Here is a 27994-nt window from a genome sequence, read left to right on the forward strand (position 1 = left end):
TTTGCCATATGTCAAAAACATGCATTTGGACTCATCTTGTATGTAAGAAGAGGCACACAAATTCGATTGTTTCTGGATTTGTTAAGTACTGTATGGGTTGCGTAGAGGACAACTGTTGTGGCCAGAGACTGGACACTGGCAGTTAGTGAACTGGAATCGGGGACCGGTCACTCAGCCGCGTTCTGGGTTTAAATAAACGACGGGAACCAACATTCGAATTAACGGTCGCAGCTCAACAGTTTTTTACTTTCAGGTTAGTAACCTTTTTTTTTTGCTACGAATAAAATTCATGCGTTTGTCCGCGATACATGTTTTTAAATGATTTTTTAGTTTAGGATTGCGCACAGTTTTCCAGTGACCATACTAACAGTGTGACGTTTAAATTACAAATAAGATTTTGGATGCTGGAAGTTCTTTTCATCATTATCGTAATATTGCGTTACTCTAGTCGATTAACAGAGGGTAACAAAGGCACACAAACGGAGTCTCCTCTTAATCTTATTTAATTTACAGTTATGACTACCCTATCCATACCATACGGACTTTCTAACAATAAAAATACAATGCTCACATCACAGTTAAATTCAAATTTTACAAAAGTGCCCATTATTTAAGGCACGCACAAACAGCTAATGATTCAGTGAATTATCTAAAATTCAATATACGTTTTGTAGCAATCTCTTCGTGTATGGCAGTACGCTATCTGATTTTATTAATCAATCATATCAGTCATATATTGTGATAAGATGAAAGCACTGTACGACTAAATGTTTAAAAATATAGAAATTGCCAACAATATTAGCCAGAACTACATTTCCCATAATAACTAAGACCCGATGCAACTGCACTTCCTGGTAAATCTGACCTTAGCGTCACCATGGAAGCGTCCCGTTTGTTCACGTGACAACTATGGCTACGTCCCCACGGCCATTTTGGTGTGATCTTATTACCTAGTGATGGGGCTGCAGCTACGGGATAGCAACAGAGCAGCTCCAGCGCTTTTGTTTCATTTACATACAGTAAAGATTACAGCGCGTCTTCAAGAGAAGGAAGAGCATCTTTAACTTTGAAGACTGAATTTGAAATTCAGATTATACTAAAGAATCGCCAGCGGCATACAAGGAGAAACGGTTTGAATTGCCTTTCAAATACTGAAGAGTGGTGTTTTTCATTAAGTCCTGTTATTGTGTAGCGATTGTTACTCTTGGGTTAAAGCAGGCAGACGAAAAAGCGATGATGCCGCTATGCTTGCTATGCTCGTTCTTGTGAGTTTGTAGAGGAAAATCCAAAATCCAAAATAATTAGCGATTAAAATGGAAACACTTGTAGCAACTGCGAAAAAAATGACTGATTCTCCGGTGACTTCATGACAAATCAGGAGGAAAACGGGAATACGCTACTAGCTTCAGCGCCGCCGTCCGCCAAATTCAGCCCACGTCCTGCGATCTGTTGGCCTTAAAAAACCAAAATCGGTTTTCCAAAAGGAAATGATGACATTCTTCAACTTTTAGTCGGTTCTACTGTACGTATGCGCTCCGACGCTATCAAGTCAAACAGAGCACACCCCCGAGATAAAAGCTGTACTGGTGTAGAGGAATAAAACAAACGTGTTGAACTCTCCGGCTGATGCTTTTCAGAAATAGCGGGGAGAAGAAGTCCGATATCACCGTGAACCGCTCGTGTTGGATACAGTTCCGATCCCGAAGGATGAGCTGGGTGGCTTGATGTTGGATGTGTTGCCAGGGATCGTGCGCCAGCTGAATGGTGCAAACACCAAGATCCTGAGCAGACTGTGTAAATGTGGCAAATACAGTCACAGCCGCGTCGAGATTTTCTCAGCTCTCGCCACACACGGACTGGCAAACAGCAGAGCCCGTGTAAGGAAGTCAAGGTTTGAAAATCTGTCCTTTCTCGCAACATCGCGACAGAGCGTCGGGCTTTTTTTTTTTAAACTTAACATGTTGGATCGCTCAATAAAAAATTGATCCGCTGCGGAGAGAGAGGGGGAGGGCGATTCTGTTCTGGCATTCACCGCCTTGGAGCTCATTAGGTCGGGAAACGACAATCCAGTGCTTATTATCTAGCTGCTGCCAGCATCGCTGAGGAGGATCTAGCCACTAGCGCGTCGCTGAATCCTGTTCCAGATGGGTGTCTCAGCAGCGAGCGACAGCATCCGCAGCAAGATGCTGAGACGGGGCGTCCAAGACCGCATCTCTTCGCAGAGAAGCAGTAAAGGCTTTTAAAACATACCCGTTTATTCCCCTCACTAGTCTGAGGTCCAACCAAAATGAAGTTTGGAATGATTCCTCACGGCCTACACGAGCAGCTTCTGGACCACAGTAACTACCAGAGCAGGACCCACGGGGTTGAGGAGCTGAAGAACATTCTTTACGACTCGGACTTGACCTCCGTGCCCCCTGAAAACATTGTCGATTTTATCGGTTTCTTGCGGAGGCTACTGGATGACACCAACTTCAAAGTCCTGTACGGTACCTTGGAAGTCCTCAATCTGCTGCTTGTCAAACTGGGCTACCACGCGGAGTTGTACGTTGAAAATATCGTTCACGCCGCCGTCAAAGTCCTGGGGGATACCCGCACGGTGACCAGGCACGAGTACATCAAAGTTTACATGCAGATGATGCGGGTTGTGAGGCCGCAGATTGTGCTGGATTTTATGATGGGGCAACTCAAGCACAAGAACTCTCGAGTCAGGGAGGATGTCATCAATATCATCACAGCCTCCATTCTGACCCACCCGAGAGGGGGCTTCGACATAGACAGGCTGTGCTACGCCGTGGCGCCCTGCCTGGCGGACAGCAAACGGAAAGTCCGGCACGCAGCCCTGGAGCTCTTCGCCGTGTTTGCCTCCTACTTGGGCACTGGCAAAATGCAGCCTCTGGTGAAGGCTGTGGACGAGGTGGAGCTAAAAGGAGAGGTGGAGGGTTTGATGGCGGCTGTACAAGCCCGGATAGCCAGGCACATCCTTCCCAAGCTGACCCCCGATGGGACTGTGGAGTATGCCATGACCATCCCAAAGCCGGGCCAGCGGCGGGGACCCCAGTTCGGGTCCGGGGCCGATCTGGAGTGGGTGATCGGCGGGGGGCGCATTCAGAGCGCGCAGAGTCACCGATCGGAGTCGGATTCTGAACCGCCGTCTGGTTACGGGAGTCCCGGCTCCTACCTTGACGAGACCCCGGCGCACAGAAGGGTCCTCAGCGCCGGCAAAGGGAAAAACAAGCTGCCGTGGGAAATGGAAGGCCTTCCCGCGGCGAGGACGTCCCCGCAGGTCAAGACCCCCGGCAGGAAGGTGGGTTTCTCCTGTAGGCGTCGTCGGTATGTTTGATGCATGCGAAAGTTGGCCTGAGTGACGTTGGAGCAGAAAAAGAGAGGAAACGAGACAGTATCAGGAGCAGGACCAGCGATGTCTTGAGAGCTCTTGAATCCAATCCCATGTTGTCAGATACAATCTGGTCTTCATGTTTGCAGCCGTTTTGCAGTGGTATAATTAAAACAGCCTCATAAAAGAAAGAAACCAGAAACGGTGTCTCTCAAATTAAAGAATTAAGATATGCAATTGATTAAGTAATTTAGTAATTTTTGTCTTCATCATGGGATAACAGTGAATCTGGAGAATGTACAGTAACTGTAATTGATGTCATATTGTAATGCATTGCAGTGGCATTATTATGGTTTCTGTTAACTTTGCTTGTTTTTTCACCTTGAATCTTTTCCTAAACCATCAGGGTGTGTCATCAGGGTGGCAGTTGGTTAATTGGCTTCTGGGAACACTGGCCTTGGTGCGATGGACTGGCATACTGTCCAGGGGGTGCTACTTGCTGGGATAGGCTTCAGCTCCCCTGTAACCCTGAACTGGATAAGGTGGTTAGAAAATGGATGGATGTACAGTATGGCATGAGATGTTATGGTTTTAGGTCTTTGACGCAACAGCACTAAAACCAGTCAATCAATATTCATTAAATCAGTCAGATTGCAGTCAGAGCTAATCATTAATCTGTTCAGCCATTTATTAAATCAGCTGTGCAATTTGCTAGTAATTTCATTATTAACCAGTGAATCAGCTCAGTTTATAAGCCAGGAGGACACTTAAACAGTCAGCCATTTAATTGCTATGTATTTATGGGAAAAAAGATTCATACCAATAAATTATCAATTTTAATAAATTGTTTATTAATTAATGTATTCAATTAATAAACAATTGAATAAATCAGTTATTCAATAATTTAGCCATACACCTACATCAGTTTAATAATCAATAAAACAGTTATTTAATCATCCATCATTGAATTGTCTTATTATGGTTTGTATAATCAGTCAGTTATTTAATCAGACAGCTTTTTAATAAATCAATTGTTTTATCCGTTTTAAAATGTTGGCATTAGTCAAATGTTTAGTTAGTTGATTAGCCATTTAGGTAACCAATACAGCTTGCAATTAATCATCATTAATTGTTAGGCAATCAGCATCAGGTGTCATAGATTCATGGTACATTATTTCCTGGCAATTTTCTTATCAGATTACCAGACCAGTAAATGCTGTGCTTTCTGTAATAATCATACATTTCTATATATTTATGAACACATATTGTTTTTAATGTTATATCTTTAGACAAGCAGATTGTAAATGAAAAATGTAACTTTTAACAATAATAAAAACAACAAGAACATTAATGTAACAAGACACACAGTTGTTGTAAGAACCTTATTTTTCAATGAAAAATTTACAACACAAGACTGTTATAATTCAATAATCTCAACCTCATCTAATTGTGTTCCTTGATGTAGTTTTAAAGGGGCTTTGATTTTGAACTGTGTATCATTTGTTTAATGACAGTCTATGTCTTGCATCTCACATATAGCTTGCAGTGTACCTATCCTACAAGCTTTTTTATATCTTCTTGTTTGGATGTGGTATCTAGGGAGCAGTTGGACATAATCTACACTCCATGCAGCGCATAGCTCATATAACGTTCAGGCAGGTATATTTAAAGCAAGGTGATGACTCTTTGATTAAATTAGGAAAATGGTAAAGCCTATTAAATAAAACAGCTGTATGTATATTTGCAAGTTTAAAGTTGGGGAGGCTATTTGTGGAGGATAACCTTGGTGGTTTGATTTGGTGTGTGAATAAGCTGCAGTACAGTTAGTTCAGTAAGTTTCCAAGGTACTGGGCATCTGCCTGTTTTGCTGATGTTTTATATTGAAATGCTCTTTGTAATATGTTGAGATCACATTACACCCCAATTTAGTAAGAAGACAATTCCTTCAGGATTTTTTCTTAACTTTCTTCCTGTCTCAAATGAACAGGCCATTCATTAGTATTGTCAAGGATCTCTGTTAAAAATATAAGTAAAGAGCCTTGATACTTTACTACTCCAGAAAAAAAGTCTGTTTTTGAGGCAGAGTTTAGCACTCTCTCCTTCTGTTGTCACATTTCAGGCTTCTTCTGGGAATACTGCACATTTTTATATTAGTGACATACCTTATCATTTCAGTTCACACAAGTGCTGTTGTTTCCTGTATCATTTAATTGTAGGGTCTGCTCTGTGTCATATGTTCATGTAAATGAGCTGTAATCCTGCAATTGAAATGTCTCCTGGTTGTGTTTGTTTGCTGCAGTGTGTGCTTTGAAAGCTATAGACTGATTGCTAAGGGCTGGCTGATGACACACTCTTGAAATATTGAATGCATATATTTAGCTTTTCCCAGCTATGCAAAGCTCAAAGTAAGACAGCTCAATGCATGTATTTTTGGAAGAGTTGCTCTGTTCTGTGTTCTGACAACAAGGTGTGCTTGGGATAGTGTGGTAAACCCACAGTGTTTTCTGTGATAAACCACAGTGTTTTCGACTTCAGATTCTTTTTTCTAGGGCTCTGATCAGGGTGCATAGGATCAACTGAATAGCGTGCTGCAGTACTACCTGCCTGGGAGCTTGTACAGACTGGCCTCCCATTACTTTGAAAAAGCCCTTCATCTCTGGTTGAACCAGACCAGTTCCAAAAACTTCCAACACCACTTGTACTTCATTAGGAAATGAAGGCTTTTCCGTCATTACAGTATTTTTCTGTAAGCAAGGACAGAAACATAGGGCTGGACTATTTACAAGGTTCTGTCAACATAAGACCCACTGTTTATTCACAATCCTAACTGAGATCACCGAGAGTTAATGTAATCAGACAGGAAGGATATAATTAATAAGGGGCTGGTAAGTGATAAGCCCACACAATGTTTTCTGGTGATCTCACCTCAGAGCACAGGCTACAGTATCTTCCTACCCCAGTGTTCAATCTCTGGTGCCTGACCAGAGATGAGCTTCAGACATGGGCCCCACTGGCTCGCTTGTTGGAGGAGATACACTACACCCAGCTTTGACAAGACAACTTGCTCATTCATAATTGAATGCTGCCTTTTGAAAGTCAGTACATAGCAGTAAAGGAATAGGAATGATTTGTAAAAATGCCACAGGTAACGAAAGCATGCTGCAGCTTAATTTTCCACTCAACATTATTCCTGACGCTCAGTGGTGTTGGCATTCAAGGCCGAAGGATACTTTCCAGCATTTATCTTGGGCAAAAGCAGCAGAGGCTGATTGCGAATACATTTTTCTGCCGTTGCTATGATACAGTGAATGCTTTAGAGCAGAGGGGGAGATTGCAGTCGCCCCCCCCACTGGAATGAGTCAGACCCAGGTGAAACTGGCAGTGTGCTGGAGGCGATTGCTGATTAAAGTAAAACAGGAAACTAACATCTGTGCTTTCATACCTGGGCAAGGTGCTTCGAATGGAGCTCATGTGCGGTGAAGACTAGTCCTTGAAAACACTTAGAATATAATCAGTCATTATAGCTGTGGGCGTGGGAGTAGGGAAATCGACAGACTTTGAATTTATATAAAGATTGCAGCTGAAATAAAATCTTGTACAAGAAAGTTATAACACTGCAGATTTTGGAGCACTATTCTGACAGCCTCGTGAGGGTTCATAGGCAGGCTCCAGCACAGCTTAGTGTCAGTTTTCTTTTTTACGATGATGGACTTGCACTGTTTCAGTGAGTGGGGTAGCGAGCCATGTCTGAGGATTGAATGTAATTCAAGAAAGGATTTGGCACCGTGACCAGCCCACTCTTAATTGTACACCCCATTCTTTTTTGACTGGGGGACCCGGGACAGACAGCATGACTGAAGATGTTTATCAGGGAGTCAGACAGCCTTTGCTCACTATATCTCCCTAAAGGATTAAACTCCGAGCTTTCTTCAACTTCGGAAGTGCTGTTAATGCCTCACTAAGAAACCTTACTCCTGGTGCTGCTGTGTTGACTGCCCTTGGTGATCGGCTTTGGGGAAATACAGTTCATGGAGATGAAGATGCCACTTTAACCTACTGCACTGATCTGTTGAACAGTGATCTCTGATCCAGGATTCACAAATTCACAAAGTCAACAAATTCACAAATTCAAAAAACAACATATTGCCCTTGTTTCCTTTGGCTTGTCAGAATATTTATATGACTGTTTTTCATTTTCTCAATTTCTCCATTATCAATTACTTCATTTCTCAATTATATTTGTGTTTTATCTTATTGTTGTCTCATTTGAACTAAGATTTTTGTTTCTAAAATGGACATAAATGGAACTATATGACTGGGTAATCTGAGCATTGTGGGTTCTTCTCATGTAATTAACACTTCCATTCAAATCCTTATTATCTAATCTCACTGATTGGATATTTTATAATTGTTTTATGACTGACGTAAGTTTTCATAATCAGATCTGAGAGATACTCCAATAAATCAAGTGCTGGCAAGCCTTCGGTGCCCAAGCTAATCAGTATGCAGGTACAAATACAGCTCTGTGGTATATTATGTTTCTGTGTGTTCCTCTAGTTACATACAGTACAAGTGCTATTTTCTGAAGATGAGCTGGGATCATGTTTCCCAATAAATCCTGATGACTATGATAGACTGTGCTGTGAAAACAGGAGTGAGGACTGTGATAGATTTGAAAGAGTGCCACGGTGCAGTTTTCATCACAGGTGTAGTACATAAATAACCAATATTTTCTTCTTCTGCTGGGGGTAGTGCAGTGTGATTACCCTGTAAAATAAAACGGTTGTTAAAAGCTCTTATTAAAAATTTGTGTGGCGGTGTGCCTGCTGTATTGGATTACAGTCCAATTAGTTGTAGTGTATTTGAATGAGTGACCTAGTTTAGCATTGGAAACCTAACAGACGTGATCTTTGTATCAGTTCTTTGTGGGGTCACACAGTAACAATGGTTCCGGGTTTCCCTCCTTGGCTTCTATTGCACTGGTTCTTTTGTGTATTTTTACATCTTCAGGTAGTTTTGGTTTTTAAATAGAGGTTGCCTATGTAAGATTGTTTTGTACAGGTAAAAGACCTCTGTTGTTAACTACTGTTAGGGTTAGGTTATAGGCTTTCAACATAGAATTTCAATATTTTACCTGTAAAATTCCATTTCATTACTATGGTGATTGTGGGAATTTGGATATCTTTGTGTTACTGAAGTAATCTTTTTCTAACTTGATATAAGCAGCACCTCACAGTTACCATCCTACTGGAATAGGATTTTTTGTACTGTATATTTTAGCGTTCCTGCTCAACTGCCAGACCTGAAAAAACCTATAAAGCTTTGCTTTATGCCCAGAAGACCCCACCTCTATGTTTCATTTCCTTTTTATTTATATACAAATGTCCTGAGGATTCTAATTTCTTTTACAGTGGAGTAGTGCATGCAAAGGCTTTCGAAGGCCATGGACTGTTTATTACAGCTGCTACCTATATGTAAGAAATAGTTCATTTGTATAGATCAGCGTGTCATCCTTTCTCCTTTCTCATTGATAAGTTTTTGTTACTTTTGGACACCAAGTGTTCCTGTCTGGTACGTACTCCAGTGCCACCTGAGGGCTGATAACTCAGGCACAGCTTGTTATAAGTGCTTCGATTGTTATGAGAATTGGGGAATTGTCCGACTTCCAGCAATAACCCAGCCTGTGATTCTTTTTTTAAAATCAAAACTACTGTAAAGCCTCTTTCTTCCCACTGTGAATGGATTAATTAGAGAGAGAGGACCCTATCAGTGGGCCACTACACACTTGTTTGCTTAGGTCCAGGAGATTTGTCACCAAACATTCAATTACTAAGAACCACAGGGAAAATCTCACCTTCTCTATGGAGTTGTTCTATTTTGGGATGGACAGTGTGAAGTTTTCTTTTTCTGCCTAATTGGTATTGTTCAAATCACAGAAGGCTCTGAATACATTTTAAATGTAACGAGACAGCTGTTTTGAAATGCAGGCACATCGTAATATTTAATGCTGTGTTTCTTGTATTTCTTACTATATGTGTTGAGCCTAGTGCAGTTTTAAAAAAACAAATTAGAAATGTGGGGATTGAACCTTTTCTTGCAGATGCTGAGGAATGAGTAGAAACAAGGTTTAGGCCCTGGTCAGAGGGAACTATGCTCAATGATGACTTCTGTGGCCCACCGTGCTCTTCAGATGAAAACATGGAGGGTTTCTAGGTTTCTTTTAAAATGCTGAAGACTTGGGGAAAAAAGTCAATTTTTGACCACTTAAGCTACCATTTAAGTTCCACTTGCAAATATCAACATTCTTTAATCACTGATAAACTGGGTTATCATAACAAATATACCTTCCTTTTTAAAAAGTAATATGTGCTTGTCATTTTAAAGTATTCATATTCATTCATATTAATAAAAAGTTAATGTAAAACAACTTCATTCAATCCTGCGATAGGCATTTTGTACAAAGAGACAGCAGTAACTACATGTTTGCAGTAACTACAGCAGCCCCACCATGTCTCCAAGCAACACAACTCGTCAACAGCACTTCTTTAGAACAGCTGTAAATGTTACACAATTGGAATGCTTGGGCCTCTCCAGGTTTTGCTGCATCCTGGCTTATATAAATTGTTTAACAAGCTGTGGGACAGAAAGAGTCCTAGCTAGTCTAGTTGTTTGTCATTTTGTTTTATTCAGGTGAAGTTAATATTCTCCCGAACAGCATCTACAAATATGTGCATAACATACTAACTGTTGTTGTGGTACTTGATGTTATTACTGAGCATACATGGGCAACATTACAGCCCATAGAGACCAATTTGATAAATCATCTGTCTTCATTGTTACTATTTTAATGAAAGCAGTAAATCAGTCCTCAGGTTCCTCTACTCTGATGAGGTAAAAGGGGTGAGGAACCCCGTAAAGAACAGCTCAGTTTGAAAAGAGTCTTGTATGGAAGGGTCATTTCATTGTACATTTTAAATATCTAACATTATGCTGATATCACTGCCTATTGTACTCTCTTACTCTTTTTCTGTAAAATGCATTTATATAATGTATACAATCAACAAGGTTAAAATACAGGGAATCAATTATATTGACAAGAAAAGTCATGTATAGTCTGGATACTCACGGTATCTATCAGTACTATGAATGAACACTAAGAGTTTCCTTGTTGCTGCTTTGCAGATTTCCAGTGAAGATCCCCAGTCTCCCAAACTGAGTGGCTCCTCTAAGATGCCAGTTAAGGAAGACCTGCACTTTACTGGAAAGTTGAATAACAATCAGGAAATCACAAACAATTTCAAACGCTCTGGTAACTTGATTTTTTTTTCTGGACTATAAATTTGAGTGTGAAAGAATGTTCCTTTTGAGACAGAAGTATTACATCTATAAATTATGGAGTTGAAAAAATATACAGGAAGTCCATCTTTCTGCTGTGCTGGACAGTTTTTCTAATACTGGAACCATGTGAAGAGATGATTGTGTTTCAGCAGAGCACGTAGTTTACAGTATGTCCAGATTCAATCCATACTCAGTAGTTAATTGTTCAGATCTGTTTGCTGGAGGCTTTTTGGGATAATTGATTAATTGATCTCATGCAGGTCTGTACAGAAATGTTTTTAATCTTCCCTCCTCTTGTTTGCTGAAAAAGGCATGTATGTCATGCAGCATATGTTGGCTGGGCTGTGGGAGATGCTGGGAGTGCAGATAATTGGAATTGGGACTAAGTAAGTGATGATGTTTTGATTGGATTAACCTGATTTAATCCAGATAACCAGCATGGCCTGACTTGGTGTTTGGATGAAGGTTGCAAATTTCCTGGTGTTTAACTCCCCCATCCCTGGCTGTTTCTACACCCAACCATTAATGAGAGCACAACAGCTTGCTCAGAAGGCATCGCCCTTTCAGTTGGGAAGTAGTCTTCCACTCCACTTTATTTACTGATCACTGCAAGAAAGTAACAAGAGGTAGAAAACAGAATAATTAAATGAATTAAAAAACCTAACTATTAGGTGCCAATTATGTTGAAGTACAGGGAGATCTATTAGAGATCTCCTAGTTTCTGTCACTAGAGATGTAAAATCCCCATGGTGCCAATTAAGGAAGTGCAAACATCCTGCACACTAACCCCACTGTGAGCTGAATTTCTTGGAAAAATCATACTAACATGTACAACTTTTGTTGTGTTTACTTGAATCTCAATTGGACATTTGTAAATAGTGTCTAACATGCATATTTTAAAAAGGGACAGACCTGGTTTAAGGATGTTTTCTTTAAGTACATTATTAATGAGGTAATGTTATTACCTCAGCTAGTGCTTACACTATGCATACATTGGCATTTGAAGACACACAGAGCTAAATGTGATGCATCAGGCTGCTTATCAAATTTGAACGTTCACCCTGCAAAAACACTTGGGATAGGTATGAGAATAGCTCACCAGTGGGGCCTGTGGGGCCAGAAATCGCTTTAATAACTCAGGATATGTAGCTTTTAACAATTACAGCACACATATGACCTTATACACTTGTATCTCTTCCCAGTGGGAGGGAGTTTGTTTGATGTTTTCTTGGCTTGGTGTTTTTTCATTTTCAGGTGGCTACAGTTCCACTGCAGTGCAGAGCTTCTTTTAATCCTAGTAATGGATTCATTTCGAGGGGATGCAGGGGGTGTACAGATGCAGATTGCCAGGTGCTAAAAAAGTCCAAAAGTGGTGTTTTCTCTAGGTTCATGGGAAAGAGGCCCCTTTCCTGCAGGTGAACCCATTTGTCCTAGATTTATGTCAGTCCATGGTTCGTTACTAGTTGATGTTCCTGAAGTGTGTGTTGTTTACTGTCAGCATATTGGGACAGTTCAAAGAATAGATAATCAGAAAAATTAGCTTCACTGATTCTATTTGAATAGGTTCTGTAATTAAGTGCCCCAGACTGTCATTGAAGTAGACAACCAGAACCATGTGGCGTAATCTTGAAATTAAATTTGTTATTCCATCTGTTCATCAGAAAGCCACTTGTTCCATTTCTTATTCCAAAGATTTAGAAGTAATCTGTACTACATCCCACTGGGAGCACTACAGCTACTGTGGAAATCCCGAGTTCAGGAGGATGATTATTTTTCACCTTCACTCGCAGAATTACAAATTGCCTTTGAAGTACCAAATGGTAAGAGTCTTATACAACAGTTCTCACGAGGAGAGCTCAGCTTTGATTTGAGGTACAGTGAAACAGAACTGCTGTGAAATGCAAATGTCAAATGTTCTGTACTTTTCACAGTAAAGGAGGTGCAGAAGTGCCTTAGAAATCAATGCAGTGATTGCTTTTTGATGTGAGTCAGGAAAGGCAGTGAGTTTTTCCACTATCACTGATATGTTGGGTATAGTGCCCTGCAAAAATATTCAAACCCTTCCTATGCCCATCCCATTTTGTGAAATTAAACTTAATATTTTATTAAAAATTGAAGGCTCAGGATGATTATACTTAACATAATAATCTAAGTAACGGTCAGTAAATTATTTTGATGATGTAAGTATTTAGATCCATTATCTCATTATGTGGCGAAAGCACTTTGACACCAATTACAGCTGCAGTTCTTTTTTAGTCTAAGTCTCTACTAACTTTGCATGTCAACCTGGTGCAATTTTTGCCCATTCCTCTTGTCTTATGAACATCGGATGTCAAGGCGTTCCACAGAATCTCTGTAGGATTCAAGTCAAGACTTTGAGTGGAGCACTTAGTGTTAAACCAGCTACAGATTAGGTTAAGTCTTGTGCTTTAGATCATTGTCCTATTACAAGTTGAATTTCTAGGTCCCAGCTTTAAGTCTGAAGCAGGTTGTCCTGTAAGATTTGAGAGTAATTTGCTCATCTACGTTCCCATCAGTATTGACAAGCTTCCTGGTCCATGCTGATCAGAAGCAGAACTATTATCATAATGCTGTCACCATCATGCTTAACAGTAAGGAGTGTGTTTACTGAGTGTTCCACTATAGTGGGTTTGCATGTGATATGACACTTTCCGTTTAAACCAAGCTCTTTCAGTTTCGTCTTAGTTGATCATAAAACCTTTTGTCAGATTTGCAGTAGCACTTAGTTACGTTGTTGCAAACCCAATGCAGGATTTGCAATATTTTTTGGGTTCCATATAACCCCCTTTGTGGAGTGACGCTGCCTAGCTACTCAGTTTGGAAGGACAGCCTGGTTTAGTCAGTGTCTGGGTATCTTTGACTTCTTAACGATCAATGCCATCATACCCAAAGAATATATGAAGGGTTTTTCAACTATTCTTACTCTTCTTCTGGTATGTGCCTTTATGGAACTCTTTCCCTGAGTAGTCCTGAAACCTCCATGTTTTTTATGGTTGAATCTTTGATTGACAGACACTGTTTGACCAAGGAACCTCACAAAGACAGACTGGCATCACTCAGCTAACTGCTGCTTTCTTTTTGTTTTGTACTCTGAATGTGTGGAGGAGGTTGCAAATATACCAAAAATTAAGTTGTACTTCAAAATGTCATGACAACAAGCTTAAAAACAACAAAATGTGAAAGCTGTGCGCAAGGATATAAGGTACAGTATATGCATGAGAATCATTTTTGTGTGATTTAAACCAGATATTTATCACTTATTTTTGTCGAAATGCAAAGGAATGGAGGATTGATGGTTTGTAGCGTATACATTACAGTGCTTATGACATTTCAGCGCCCGGTAATCAGAGGTTAATGCAGTGCAAGGGCTTTTTCCCTCTTCCTCTACAGTTGTCAGCTGTTCTTTTGTATCCTGTTACCTAGTTTATACTACGGTTTATAATAGTTTGAATATTCTTTCTGAGAAAATTATATGTTTCTCCGCTATGGGGCTTCTTTTCTGGTGACGGATTTCAAAGTTTTTCCTTATTGGTGAATAACAGAACTGACTGGCTATGTTGTCATAAACAAAAAGTGAAACAGACGATAGGCCCCGGGTTTAGCGAGATGACTCTAACTGGGTATGTGAGGGACTATGCACAGTGTTCTTGGCAGTGGAGCGTGAGACCCTTTGTGAGGCGGTGTTGACATCTCTTTGAGCTCTCTGGGCAAGATGGGGCTTGCTTTTCTCTTTAACATGCACTGCACTGTTTGCTTGTTGCATTTCGCTGTGCAGGCTTAGCAGACAATGCCAGAATAAGTCCCATTTTAAATGGATCTTAAGTGGATATAAAAAGTCTACACACCCTTATTGGAATTGCAGGTTTTTGAGATGTAATGCCAGAAATCGAGATAAATCATGTCAGACATTTTTCCACCTTTAATATGACCTTGCAACCAAACAAATTCAAGAGAAAAACAAATGGATAATTATTTGTATGTATATCAGAAATACAATAATTTGTTTTTTTTTTACAGCTATGTGCCAGTGTGTGGTACATGGTTTACTGCTAAAGAATAATAAACATTAAATAACACAGTTTTTATGATCCCTTATTTAAAAAGACTTACTACTCTTGATGATGACAATATCATCTGTTTATAACAGTAATAGCTTCTGGTTTTCACATATTCCCATCATATTATTGTTGTTCTTTTCTAATTGGAGGTGCCATACTTTGGATGAGATGTTTAACCGATGTCCAGAATACTTAAGTCTTTAAAGTTCCCATGGCACAGTTTGCAGTTGGATTTTCAACTGTAGGAATGTTGAGCCCTCATGTTCTCCCTTACTTCAGCTGGGGAAGTAATTTCCCTACTTCTCTACCTGGTCAGCTGTGTAGTGGGTCTCCTGCTGCATAACAGCTGCTGTGCTCCATTCAGGTGGGTACTGCACTTCAGAGGTGGATATAATGGGCCTCCTTTCAGATATATAGCACTAAATGCAATTATTTATAATGATGAAACAAGTGGTTGGTGGTCTTAAATAAACCATATAGGTCGGTCCCTTTTCAGGCCATAAAGGCCCATGGGGGAATGGGGGACAAGGGCCATCATTTTTCTCAACCGCCCGACACTGGAGGTGGAGGTGATGTGGTCAGCATCATGCTCTGGCAGGCCTGTTACCCCCAGAAGGATTAACCCCCCGGTACTCATTTGGAAAGCAGGCTGAGTCTGCTGCCCCTCACCTGCCCCTACCTGGGATTGAACCCAGCACCTTCCGGTCAGGAGCTACATGCCCTTGTCGTCTGAGCTACCACGGCTTCAAATAAACTACAGCATATAACCTCTCTTATTTTAAGTGTGGCCTCACTAATGCAGATTGAGATCTCAGTCCTTCCCCTCTGTATTGCATTCCAGAATTGAGTCCGCTACTGCTACTTGCAAATGAGAGACACACTACCCTTTATACTGTGTTTCAACCACCAATGTGCAGCATCCACTCACCACACAGAAAGTGAGCAGAAACGCTCACCACACAGCAGCTATCAGTGGGGAGGAGAGCAGAGTAATGTAGCCAATTCATAGAGGGAGATTATTAGGAGACCATGATTGGTAAGGGCCAATGGGAAATTACCTGTAAAGCGCTTTGAGTGGAATGTCCCGAAAAACGCTATATTAGTGTAAGCAATTATTATTATTATTATTATTATTATTATTATTATTGTGGTTTGTCAGGATTTGTCACTGGAAACACAATAGTGATGGAATCTGGTGAGCCCCAGTGACTAACATGCGTGCATGTGGCAGTGATGAACAAAATCCAGCAGGAATTTAGCTTGGGTAACCCCTCATGCCTTGTTTCCTCCCACCTTGCTGTCCCAGAGCCCCACCAGCCCAGGATCTCAGGAAGGAAAGGGCTCTTGGGAATGTCCCGGAGGAGTGGGAGCGTGGACTCTGACCTGCAGTTCCTGGGGTCCAGTAATCCTTCGGACAGAGAGAAAGGTGAGGTCACGGAGGAGCATCATTTCATTGCTCCTACCTCTCGCATCTAGGGAGCAGCGTGTCAACAAGGAGAAAAGCATTGCTTTGAACCCCTGATTTTGCCCTCCCACCAGTACACAGAATAAGGAAAAGGAAAAGAAATCATTTTCAATGTGAGACACTGATGTTTACCAGAGAGGTGAGAGGCTGTGAGGTGTTCAGAGTGAGCAGCACATTCAGGATGAGGAGCCCCTGTGTCATAGCAGCTATGCTGATTCAGGGATTCATTTCTTGTGACTGACCATTGGACACTGCTGGTCTTTGGTTTCTCCTCTGGTGATAGAAGTAACTTGACCTTTAGATTGCAAATGTTTGATATGATTTTGTTTTTAAAAGGATATTTCTGATCTCTTGGCAGACTTGTACTTAAATGTGCAATGCAGACATGTATACCATATATGCATTATTGAATACTTTAGTCTGCAGCTATGTCCCAGTCTTTCAGAGAATACCAGAACTACTGTAACGATAATGCTAAACCATTCAATAATGTTGATCCTTCATGTGTTTGAATATGTGTAATAGCCAGTCAGAGTGCTGGTGAATCAGAGAGTGCTGGCTTGTTTTAGCAGCTCCGGTCCACGGCAACATTAGTCGGCCTCCAAGGACTCCGCGCCCTCTCTGTGGACACCCCGGTGTAGAGCGCACCTTCTCCCTGCCCTCCAACCCTGCAGCCCAGGGAGCCCTCATCCTGCCCTCCTACCCACTGGCACCAGCCGCCGGAGGCCAGCTCGCCTCTCCGCCAGCTCGCAGGAACGCGGACGCGGCTGTAAGCATGTCCAGCACCTGGCCCAACAAGAGGGAGAACAGCCCCAGGTGCAGAGCCCCCAGCCCCTGGTCAGAGGACGGTTCAGGCAAGGACACCCTTCTGTCCCTTTCTCTCCGCTCACTAGGTTTGTCCAGCTGTTGCTGCTTAAGTGATACAGAAACCTTGACGATCTGAGAGTTTGACCTTTCAGTGCAAACCTGAGGAGACATAAGTGACTATGATTAGATATGATTTATTCTTGTGGAACGAATCCTAATTATGAAAGTGGAAGGAATAGTATTAGCAAGTAGCGGTGTTTGATTAATAATGTATTGAAAACTGAAGGATAGAAATCATACTGGTTGATCATTTTGCTTTTGAATTAAGGACTGCACTTAGCGAACCTTCTGGAGCATAAGTAAGAGACTATTGACTGTATCATTACCTATTTTCTGTCTAAACTGAGTTTAGGGAAGGGGTTTGAACTTCATAGGGTGAAGGGACATGGGCTTGGCATGCAGTGTTTTATCTGTTGAGTAAGGAGACTGTTTCGCTTGGATAATTCCTGAGGTCACGACCACAATTCATCTAGTTTAGCATATTGTTCTCCATCTAGAAGTGTTTAATGAACCCCATCGAAGCATGACCTAATGGAAATACTTTCCCGTGAGGTAGGATAACATTGCATCAACCTTGAACTGCATGCTCATAGCTAGATGATTAGCATAGCAGTGCATTCAGATTTCTGCTAAAGCACTTGTCTAATAGTTTACGCTTTATTTTAACAGTAGCAAAATGTCTGTGGATGATTCCACCTTTCTGCAGCTTTTATATCTTTACTCTGCAGTAATGCTCTGTGTTAATAGGAATGGTCATTATGGGGCTTCTCAGCCCCACTAAAAGTATGTTAGAATTTGGTTATCTCTCTTTATTCCTCTGTACAGTTAAATCACTAAATATCCCTTGAGCCTATACAAATAGATGCCTTTTATACTAAATATCTTAACTTGTTCCTCCACACTTCAACCTTGTATGTACGGTGTATGTAACTACTGTCTTCTATATCCTTCAGGGGAAACCCAAGAAAGACGGTCCCCAGTGCCTCTCAGAGCATCACTGGTGCGTTCCCCATCTTCCCATCGTGTCCTTAGTGGAGCCAAGCCTGTGCCCCCAATCCCTCGAGGCACCAACCCCTTGCCTGACAGGGCCCAGGGGACACCCCAGGAATCAGAAAAGACCAGCCAGAGGGGGAGTCCTTTGGAAAGACCAGCAGAGAGGAGCCTGCAGCTGGACCTTTCTCACCTGAGTCTGAAGGATGGAGAAGAGGAGCCAGTGGACCGTGAGGAGGTCCGAACACTCATACATATAGTCCTTGTGTCCATCTGGGGAATGGAGGCATGGTTAGATCATAAAGCATCCAAATTACTTCTTGTAAGGAGCAGAGGAAAAACATCACTATTTTTAATGAGATGTCAATAAGAGTTTAGTGCAGTGACATGTTGATTTATGGACAAGCGTAGCGTCGGTGTAAGTTCATGTGCTTTTTATTTTCATAATTAATTTTTATTATTGTTTTAAAAGTACTTTCCCCAGTCATCTGTGTTTTGATTTGCAGAAAATGTATTCTGCAAATTCATACCAGTTTTTGCACTGGTATTGTGCAGGTGTGTAAGGGAGGGCGAAGTGACTTTCTAAGCCCTCTGTTTTTGTGTACTCCAGATGTTGAACTCTCTCCGGTCACTGAGGTACAGTGCAGCAAAGAAGCGAGCCAAGCTGAGTCTGAGTGGCTCGGACCCCGACCCCGACAGCCCCGACTCGGCCGTGAAGCTCGAGCTGGCCCTGGATTCGCCATCTCAGACCTCACCCCCTGTCACCAGCCCGCTGAGTGAGAGCGGCCTGTCCAGTCTGCAGGATTCACTCAGCTCACCCCCACACACCACCCCCTGTGGCACTAAAGCCAGGTAAGTCCATGGATCGTGTCCTGGAACACAGCTATGGCATCGATGCATTGCAGAGATACACACTTAACCTACACACAGCTCTAACACACAGCCTGAACATTGCTGAAAAACAAAGATTCTCACACAGAAAAATAGACTGAAATCATCACTTATTTAACACCATCAGAAAGTTTAAAATGCTGCACTATGGTTCAAAATGGTCCCGATTTACATATACTGAGCTCTTAAGGCACAGCTAAAGACAGAACAGGCTGCAGTGCTCATTGTGTACTGAAGTGTATTTGTCTTTCCTGCAGTTCTGGGAGCTCCTCTCCTTCGGTAGCAAGGCCCCGTGTGCCCAGAGTCTCCTCTGGGAAGCTGAAAGGTGCTGCCAATGTGGAGTACAGCCCCAACCAAGGTACCAACAGCTGGAGATGATCTGTGGGATGTTGCATGCTTTGAAACCTGCCATAGCTTCTGCAAATATGAAGGATTTATTTAGTCATTACAGATTTACCTGGGTGCAGAGTAGGGCTCAAGCTCTTTACCATCTGTGCTGGTTGTGAAGTTAGGGAGGTAAGGAGGGTGCTCAAGCATGTGATCGGGATTTTGCAGGGGTGACATTCCGGGACAAAGTGACCTCAGATGTGAGCGTAGTGGGGCAGAGGCTGGCCTACTCTAACGGGCCTGCTGAGCCCGAGGAGGTCAGGCAGAGAGAGACGTCCCCACCTGTCGTTAGACCCTTGGGTCGAGAGCCCCTCAGAGCACCCAGACCCCCCAGAGGTGAGTTGACAGGATACGTAATCTAGAGTTTCACTACATTATATGATTGTTTCTAAAGAAGATTATTCAAAATAGATCTTTAGTTTGAATACAGGTGTTCTGGCTGAGAGATTTAATGATTTAGAACCATCCAGAAAAATTGCCAGTGAAACCAAAATATTCAAAACAAGTTGCATTTTAAACAACCAAATGCCTTTAATGCATCTAAATAATACTGCACAAGGGACTGTTTGGTGATATAGCTACCAGAAAGTCTGTCTGATTGAAGTATTATCGGTGGAACATACTTTATATTATTTGGTTTTCTTTTAATATACCTGAATGACTGTAAACAATTCAACACCATTACATTCTATTCTAATCCATTCTTTCTGTTCCAGGGTCACTGGGGTCAACTGGGACCATGCAGCAGATCAGCATCAGTCTGGCTTCTTCTGCTGATGGCATGTCTGAAGGCATTATAGGCAGAGGTCAGTCTTCTTTCCACTTTGAGCATGGTTATTTTTGGAGCTTGTGAATAGAAATTGCTCTGATTGTGGACACGGAAGCCCTCTCTAGAATAGTTCTTTGAGCTTTCTGCTTGTACTCCTCTGCTGGGGAAGGATTCCCTGCTTGTGTTCTTCAGTATTGAGGCCTTTTCAGTCCTAGACTGAATTCTGTACGAATACCACAATTATGGGATAATCTGTGAATATGGTTGGTAGTTTAGACTCACCTCAATTGGCATCTTTAGATAGGTTTTGAACCTGTGTCTCCAAGAGGTTGGAGACTCCCTAATGAACTCAGGGGTTATCTGTAGACCTCCCTCCTAAAGGTAAAAAACTAACTTAGAGTAAAGTGAGAGTAGGTATGCACAGATATAATGGGAAGAGTTGGAGAAGTATTTTCTGTCAGAAGTACCCCTATTCTTTATAATTTAAATGTGGATTATCTTGATGAATCTTTTATGTTAAATCAACTCAGAGGTCTGTGAAATTCATCATAGGTTCTGTCCTGTCTTCCTGGTGCGTTGCTGTGTTTAATGTAGCAACTGACTACTTAACATTTTGAGCCCCGTCCTATTGTTCTGGTGGCGGGTGCTCTCGCGATGCCTGGGGCCTCCTGGTTGCCATGTAAACAGAGCAGAGTGTCCTAGCACAGCCGACTGAAGCCTGACAGTGTCTCACACTGAGAACTGCGGATATTGGCAGAAAGTTGTGGAAATTCATTTTTCATGATTTCTACAAGTCATTAACACTTCACAACCAAATGGGACACACTCTGTACGATTCTTAATAGAGCTTTTAAAATGAAGCGCTGGAAATTTCTAAATGGTAGGTAAGTAAAAGGGCCTTTTTTACAAAACAAAATAGTGAAGGGTGTTTCCTGCAGGAATGATTGTTTCTAATTTGCTTGAATAATCAGTATTTCTGATGACGTAGTTCAGGCGGGTAGCTGTGTCAGAATGCGTAGGCTGCAAAGGAACAAGTTCATGCAATAGAGGCATGCAATAGAAACAAGACATGTCATAAGAAATAAGTAATAGGTTTATTCCATTCTGAAAAGAGAAGAAAGGAAATATGTTTCGGCTTTGGAGCCACACACCTAAAGAAGGCTCCACAGCCAAAACGTTGTATTTCCTTTCTTCTTTTCAGCATGGAATAAACCTATTACTTATTTCTTATGACATGTCTTGTTTCTATTGCATGCTTCTTTAGGGTAGTTCTATTTCTTTTACCTCCTGCACTGGGATGGTAATATGTTACTTTTATAAATGTTTGTACGATACTGAAAGAATTGTCTGTAAGCTTTTCATAAAGAAGGAAGGAAAGTCAAAATTGTAAGTTGGGCGATGGTAGGTTAACTGTTTAGCATTTCCAATTTGGATTCTTTGTTGTGAACTGTAGATCAGTGTGCTGTGTGCAGGGCTGAGCTACAGGTGCTGCAGGTGTTTCTAAACAATATGAGTGCCATTGTTCTGGTCTCCACAGGAGTGTTTGGGAGCTCCGCTGCAGTGGCCTCTCAGCAGAGTGTGATGTCATCCTCTGAGTGTAGTAACAGCATTGGCAAGGCAAGTGTTGACCCCCCAGCAGGCGTGTATGGACACTCAGTGCAGCACAACAGTCACAACTCCACAGCCAGGGAGGAGCCAGAGATGGAGGACGTGGTGAGTAGGAAGCCGTCTTACATCAGTTCTTACATCTAGTTTCCCTCCTGTGTTCACAAGCCTTCTGTTGTGATTTAGTGGGGGGGGGGGGGGGCACTTATGTGGGATGTAAATCAAGATAAGCTGCCAGTTGTAATCAGTAAGGTGTTTAAAGAAATGAGGTAAAATTAAATTTAAAAATCAGGGACTGGCACCAGAAAATTTCTTAAAGTTAAATAATAACACACTTGGCTGACACAGCTTAGTTTCAGATAAAAAGACTTACTTACAAGACACAGACATCACTTTATTTACTGTACACAACACAATAGAGTGATATTTGTCTGTGGGGACAGTGAACAGTGTCTAGACTTTGTGTTTTGTGGTGCAATATAATGGAAAGCATGCGGAAGCTCACGGACATGGGTTATAGGCAGGGAGGAGTTGGATGGCTGGAGCATTAGGCTGTGAAATGGTCAGGGCTGAGATTCAGTTTGGCTGGTTTGCTGGGCTGGCACGCAGGACAAAGTGAAGCTGTCAAAGTCGGCCCGGGACAAAATGAGGCAGCGCCGCCTGGAGCAGGAAGAGCTCCTCCACATCCAGAGCGAGCGGAGGAGGGTGGAGAGCGTTAAGGAACGTCTGCGCATGATCGGGGGTGATGGATCTGCGGAAGAGAGGAATGAGCTATCATCCCCGCCTCAGAACAGCCCCCGTCATGCTTCAGGTCAGAGGCCAAACTGCGATCACTTCTCTCTCTCTGTCCCTTGTTTTTAACATCTGCAGGTGTTCTTGAATTTGAAATAAGGCTGATGGACTTTTTCGTCAGATTTTCTACACTGTAAAGTCAGTCATTCTGAAGGGTTTTTGTATGTGGTGCCGCGCATCTTGGATGTTTTTCTAATTGCTGTGAACATGATCACACTGAGTTCATTTCCAATAATTGGACTTGGTTTGCGTTGATTCACACTGGAATATTGTCAGTTGCTTTAGATGCATTTTAAGTTAATTTCTCTTAAATTTATTTCATTTTGAAATTCATGGGGTACATTTTTTATCAGCCACTGAGAAAAACGAGGTAATACCTTTGTATCCGTGTTTTATCAAACTGCATCTGAATTTTATTTTTTTCATTGCTGTAATCCAGGAAAACATCTTCATGGGTCTGTTATCGTATATTTAATTTCCTGTTTGTATTGAATCTCTTGTTTTGTTAATACTCATGTTTGTAAAGCAAACCATAACATTTTCCATTGGTCTCAGTTTTTCAGTTTGATTAGTTTCTCCAACTACTTGGACTGGACCAAGTAAGAAACAGCTCCAGTGTGAACATAGTGTAATGGCAATTTTTCTTTCTCTGGCAGGCTGGAATTTGAATGGCAAGATCGTTCAGAAGCCCATGACTGAGTCTCCACAAGAGAACAGCCCTGCCAGCCCCAGAGGACCCCTTAGTCCCATCGTTGCGCCCAGCCCTATTCGACTCTATGGCCCTCCCACCCCTCCTGCACTTAAGGGGCCTTCCAGCCCTGCTCGTTTGAAGAGATCCTCCAGCCTGAAGAAGGCTCGCTCATCTCTCTCACACAGCTCAGGTCAGCAGACTAATAAACGGCCCTTTCTGCCTCCTGACCTTCAATTTTAAAGGAGGTTTTCAGATCTGTAGAAGGCTGAAGAAAGAAAAAAGTCATATTCATTTGCAGTCCACAAGTGAGCCACAATTTTGTTAATACGCAGTCAACAGTGAGCCCTTGCTTGGATTGTTTAACTGTGTAGTGATGGATTTCCTACTGCTTGGTCCCTCACTAATGTTCCCCTACTCTGCTGTGGTCCTCAGATGAGCTGTCCCCTGGCCCTCGAATGCAGAGGAAGGAGGGCCCAGAGGCCCCAGAGCTGCGGCCTTTCTCTAAACCTGAGCTGGCGCTCAACCAGGGCCTCCAGCTTCTGGCCTCTGACGACTGGTAGGCAGAAAAAGATACACGTGAATTTGCAGTCCTTACTGTCTCTACTTTTGACGTAGTGTCTCGTGCCTTGCTCTGTCTTGCATTTGGGTTTATATATTTCGTTCCTCTCACTGAATTCAGGGAAAGGAAGATTGAAGGGCTGACCATCATAAGGAGTCTATCCCAGTATCACTCTGACGTCCTGATGAGCAGACTGCATGATGCCTGCCTGGCCGTCATACAGGAGGTGTGCTGCCTAGTTTTTGGTGATGGATTTGTATTATTGCTCCTAATCGATTTAAGCGAACTCTGAAATATGTGGAGGTTTATGGAGGGTGATGGAGAGCGGGGTGACAGCGTGCCTATTTGTCCAGGTGAAGAACTTGCGGTCAGGCGTGTCTCGGGTGGCAGTGATTTGCCTGGGAGACATGTTCACTCACCTGCAGAGAGGGATGGACCAGGAGCTGGACGGCACAGTGAAGGTGCTGCTGCACAAGGCCGGGGAGTCCAACGCTTTTATCCGGCAAGATGTGGACAACACCTTGGACTGCGTGGTGCAGAGCTGCACCCCTACACGTGCCCTCAGCGCACTGCTGACTGGCGGCCTGAGGTGAGGACAGCCTCAGCACACACGGGTGAAACCTCCGGGTCTCACTCTCCAGAGTTATTATTAATCATACTTACTTTAAAAGGTGGCTGTACATTAAACGTTTTCAAAATTATATTGGAAAATGTAAGATTCCTCAATCTGCAAAAGTCCAGTAATGAACCAAACTACTCAGAACTATCCAACTCCTCATAAACTTTGAAAAGCCAGTCCCTCACTGCCTGGTTAATGAGAAGTAAGATGTGTTCCCAAGTAACGTAACTGCTCACTGACGTAGCTCTGGTGTGTGCGCAGCCACCTGAACTCTGTAGTGCGGAAGTGCACAGCGCAGCACCTGGCAGACTTGGTGGAGAGGATGGGCCCTGCCCGCCTCCTGTCTGGCACCAAGGACCTCACCGACCGCATGCTTCCTGCAGTCGCCCGGCTGGCACAGGACTCATCCCAGGAGACCAGGTCAGGATCCACATGCTCCACGGACATTTCCTGGACAACCAATGCTCTTCCAACAAGAATCCAGAATAAGATGGGTGTGTCCCACTGTGAGGTGTCTCATACAGGTTTTTTTTTCAGATACTACGGAAGACAGATGCTGTTTTCATGGATGACCCATCCAGACTTCGACAAAATGATCGAAAAGCACTTGCAGCCCAAAGACCTGATTGCCATCCGGGATACCGTCAGCACCCTCAGGACAAAGGTGCTTTTCCTCCTACGTGTTACTGTGCCTTTGGGGGGTGTGGCAGCAGGGCCTTGTCCGTGAGCTGTAGTCTGATGCTAGTCATTTGATCTTGACAGGGATTGGGAGAAATGCCCCTTGACACCCCCTCTGCAAGGGGCCGGCGCTCCCTCCCAGGTAGCGGGACAGTCCGAGCATCATCATTGACCCGGGAGCCACGCAACATTGCTGCCAGGTAGGCTCTCAGACACTCCTGTCTGCTACCCCTTCTTTCTCAGGATGCACTCGGCAGTGAGCGACAGTTTTCCACACGGGGAAAAAAACCCACAAAGTTAAACAAGTTTTCATTTAACACAAAATGTATTTTTCACCTGCTCACAGTGACTTAGCTCACCTGCTTTAGTCATACTTTCCAGCTAAAATAGATCACATTTCTGACGTTTGTGTATCTATTAAATGCTTTTAGTCATTTTCTCTTAACTGTCCTATCGGAGAACTCCAGATATGGAGGAAACGACAGCTTGCGCTCCTTGTTCCCTGCAGAGAAACAGGGGAGAACACTTGGAAGCCCAGCCCGCGGACCCTGGTGGATAAGACTGAGTACGTCAAGCAGCTCACTGGTCTGCTGGGTGCCAAGGATTTCCGAGACCGCACCAAGGGCATCGATCAGCTCCTCGATGACTGTCAGCAGAGCCCTGACCTAGTGATTGCCAACATGTTCCCGGTAACTTCAGCTTCACTAATTCATGAGAGGCTAGAATAATGCTTGACTTGATTAGAGGGTAAAATTAAGAGGGCATGATAAGATGGTAAGATCGTTTGGAGCTTGATTAGATTTGATTTCTACATAGCTTGGAGCAACTGTACTATGTCCCTCAAATAACTACATCAAAATGTTTTTTGTTTTGCTTTGCCTTAAAAAGAAAATAAATCATTCTTAAGATAACTTTAACTGAAATATTTAAAACAATCTAGCTGTGCTATAAATAAAGTAGAAGATAGTTAAAGGTAATAAGACTCTGTTAAAGATGGTCTCATCTTTCATTGTCAGATTTTTGATGCCTTTAAATCTCGTCTACAAGACTCCAACAGCAAAGTGAACCTCCATGCTCTGGAGTCCCTGCAGAAGATCATTCTGCTGCTAAAAGACAATCTTGCCCAGGTTGTCTACATCCTTGTGCCGTCCATTGTAGAAAGCAACCTCAACTCCAAGAACAATGCAATCTACAATGCAGCTGTCAAAGCTGTTCAGACTCTCATCCAGAACATTGGTGAGGCCCCACATATCACTTCAGTTAGGGGCAATCGCTGGTCTCAGACTGCCCAGGAGCTCCTCAGTCTGAGCTTTACCAGTACTACAGCATCGTCTTAGATGCCAACCTTTAGAAGCTCTAGACATGACTATTTTAGCTTTTCCTCAGGCTTCAATGTGTTTTAATAAGACTTTTGTCATTCGTTGCATGCAAGCCAAAGTGCATAATTAGTGGTATTCTAATGCAATTCAGTCCCTAATGGAATATAAACTGCATATTTGAGTGTACTGTGGAGTGACTCGGTGCGCCCCTTTCTTTCATTACAGCAGGACAGCTGTCTCACTGCTGTGTTGCCATTAGTTTAGTTTGGACTACAGGTTTGAGGTGTAAAAACTGAACTGAGCTCTTTCTACTGTTCCAGATAACACACTACTACTCCAGCCATTCTGTACCAAGGCCCAGTTCCTCAGTGGGAAGGCCAAAGTGGACATGATTGAGAATGTTGCAGGTAGGCCCCAGCTCCAACTATACTGAAAGCTCTTGAAATAGTGAAAAAGATTACCTGGAAGACTGTTCATTTGTGAATGATGTTTTCTGTACCCTTCTGTGATTCATTGGAGACTGCATCTGCTAGCATTGTCTTCCTTTTTTGACCCATTAAACTGAAATAAGTGTTTACTCCCCAAATGTCAAACTAGAAATGTATAATACATTGGTTCTGTGCTATATTGAGTATTAACATACAGTCTTCGTGCGGGGGCCAGTGTGTGCAGTCTCCATTTTTTATTTAGCTCTTAATGATTAGATTAACGCGTTATTGGCTTAATTGGCTTGATTAAACATCTTCTCTCAGGTTTGTATTTGGTGTTGCTTGAATTTAAAGAGACTTAGAAAACATGCACACAGCTGCCCCCCAGCACACGGACGGGAGATTCCCAAAATAGAAGGGCAAAGAAACAGACTCGCTCCATCTAGAGGATAAACAGTGCACTGATGTCCATTTGTAATAACTAACAGCTGCCTCCATCAGAAAAGTATGGTATCCCAGAATTCCATCTGGCACTTATACTATAAAATCATTTAAAATTTGGGTTTTCCGTTTTTAAGATTGTTTTGCTTTCAATTTTATTTTTTAATTTAGAAATTCACTGTCACAAATACCAACTTACATAATTATGGACAAATCCTAGGATGTTCTAAAATGAACATTTAAGGTGGTATTCGGTTTGTTTTTCAGATCTGGTGACAGAGCTGTATCCCCGAAAGCCCCAGCTGGTGGAACAGAAAGTCTTGCCCTTGTTGTGGCACCTACTGGGCACCTCCGGTGGCAATGGTGCCCTGCTGGGTCGTGGGGGGAGTGTGCGCAGTGCCACTGCCAAGCTGTGCCGAGCCCTCCTCACTCACATGGGTCCCGGCCTGGAAGAGCACGGTGCCACACAGCCCCCACATATCTCGAAGGGCCTCCAAGAGCTGCTCGGCACCATCTCTACCTAACGGCGGTCACAAAAACGCAAAGCTCAAGACGGTAATGACAAGAAATGGTCAGATTTTACTTGAAGATAGAGAAGACGTTTCTCACAGTGCCTGCAGTTTCCTGTTTTACGGCAAAGAGACTTTGGAATACCCCGTCTTGGGGGGGAAAGAAGAAACATTTTTTACATCTAAATAAGTAGGAAAATAAAAGAATAAAGGAAAACATGGCTTCAGTT

The 27994-nt window shown here is 42.6% G+C and overlaps 1 protein-coding gene across 3 annotated transcripts; it reads left to right on the forward strand.

Annotated features, from left to right (window-relative positions):
* The first annotated feature begins 934 nt into the window (after nucleotides 1-934).
* Nucleotides 935-27991, forward strand: togaram1 (TOG array regulator of axonemal microtubules 1). Of its 3 annotated transcripts, none has more exons than XM_015350159.2 (22): nucleotides 935-3307; nucleotides 10520-10646; nucleotides 16061-16180; nucleotides 16789-17112; nucleotides 18040-18314; nucleotides 18687-18928; nucleotides 19225-19325; nucleotides 19523-19690; nucleotides 20071-20160; nucleotides 21661-21836; nucleotides 22338-22539; nucleotides 23177-23401; nucleotides 23644-23767; nucleotides 23891-23996; nucleotides 24124-24359; nucleotides 24651-24809; nucleotides 24927-25053; nucleotides 25152-25267; nucleotides 25576-25756; nucleotides 26084-26303; nucleotides 26707-26793; nucleotides 27523-27991. In XM_015350159.2, exons 1-22 carry the CDS (start codon nucleotides 2288-2290, stop codon nucleotides 27777-27779), a joined length of 4683 nt encoding a protein of 1560 aa, XP_015205645.2. In that variant the 5' UTR covers nucleotides 935-2287; the 3' UTR covers nucleotides 27780-27991. The 3 variants fall into 3 exon arrangements, with proteins under 3 accessions (XP_015205645.2, XP_015205647.2, XP_015205646.2); XM_015350161.2 differs by having other exon boundaries at nucleotides 16789-17073; XM_015350160.2 differs by having other exon boundaries at nucleotides 16792-17112.
* Nucleotides 27992-27994: the final 3 nt, after the last annotated feature.

Source organism: Lepisosteus oculatus, chromosome 8 (assembly GCF_040954835.1).
Source record: "Lepisosteus oculatus isolate fLepOcu1 chromosome 8, fLepOcu1.hap2, whole genome shotgun sequence".
Classification (NCBI taxonomy): Eukaryota; Metazoa; Chordata; class Actinopteri; order Semionotiformes; family Lepisosteidae; genus Lepisosteus; species Lepisosteus oculatus.

Bases quoted from the DNA above. Each gene is read 5' to 3' on its own strand.
- togaram1 (XM_015350159.2), top strand. From the start codon at position 2,288: ATGAAGTTTGGAATGATTCCTCACGGCCTACACGAGCAGCTTCTGGAC. The intron at 10,647-16,060 runs GTAACTTGATTT...TTGCTGTCCCAG, and splicing joins AAACAATTTCAAACGCTCTG to AGCCCCACCAGCCCAGGATC. The intron at 23,997-24,123 runs GTGTGCTGCCTA...CTATTTGTCCAG, and splicing joins GCCTGGCCGTCATACAGGAG to GTGAAGAACTTGCGGTCAGG.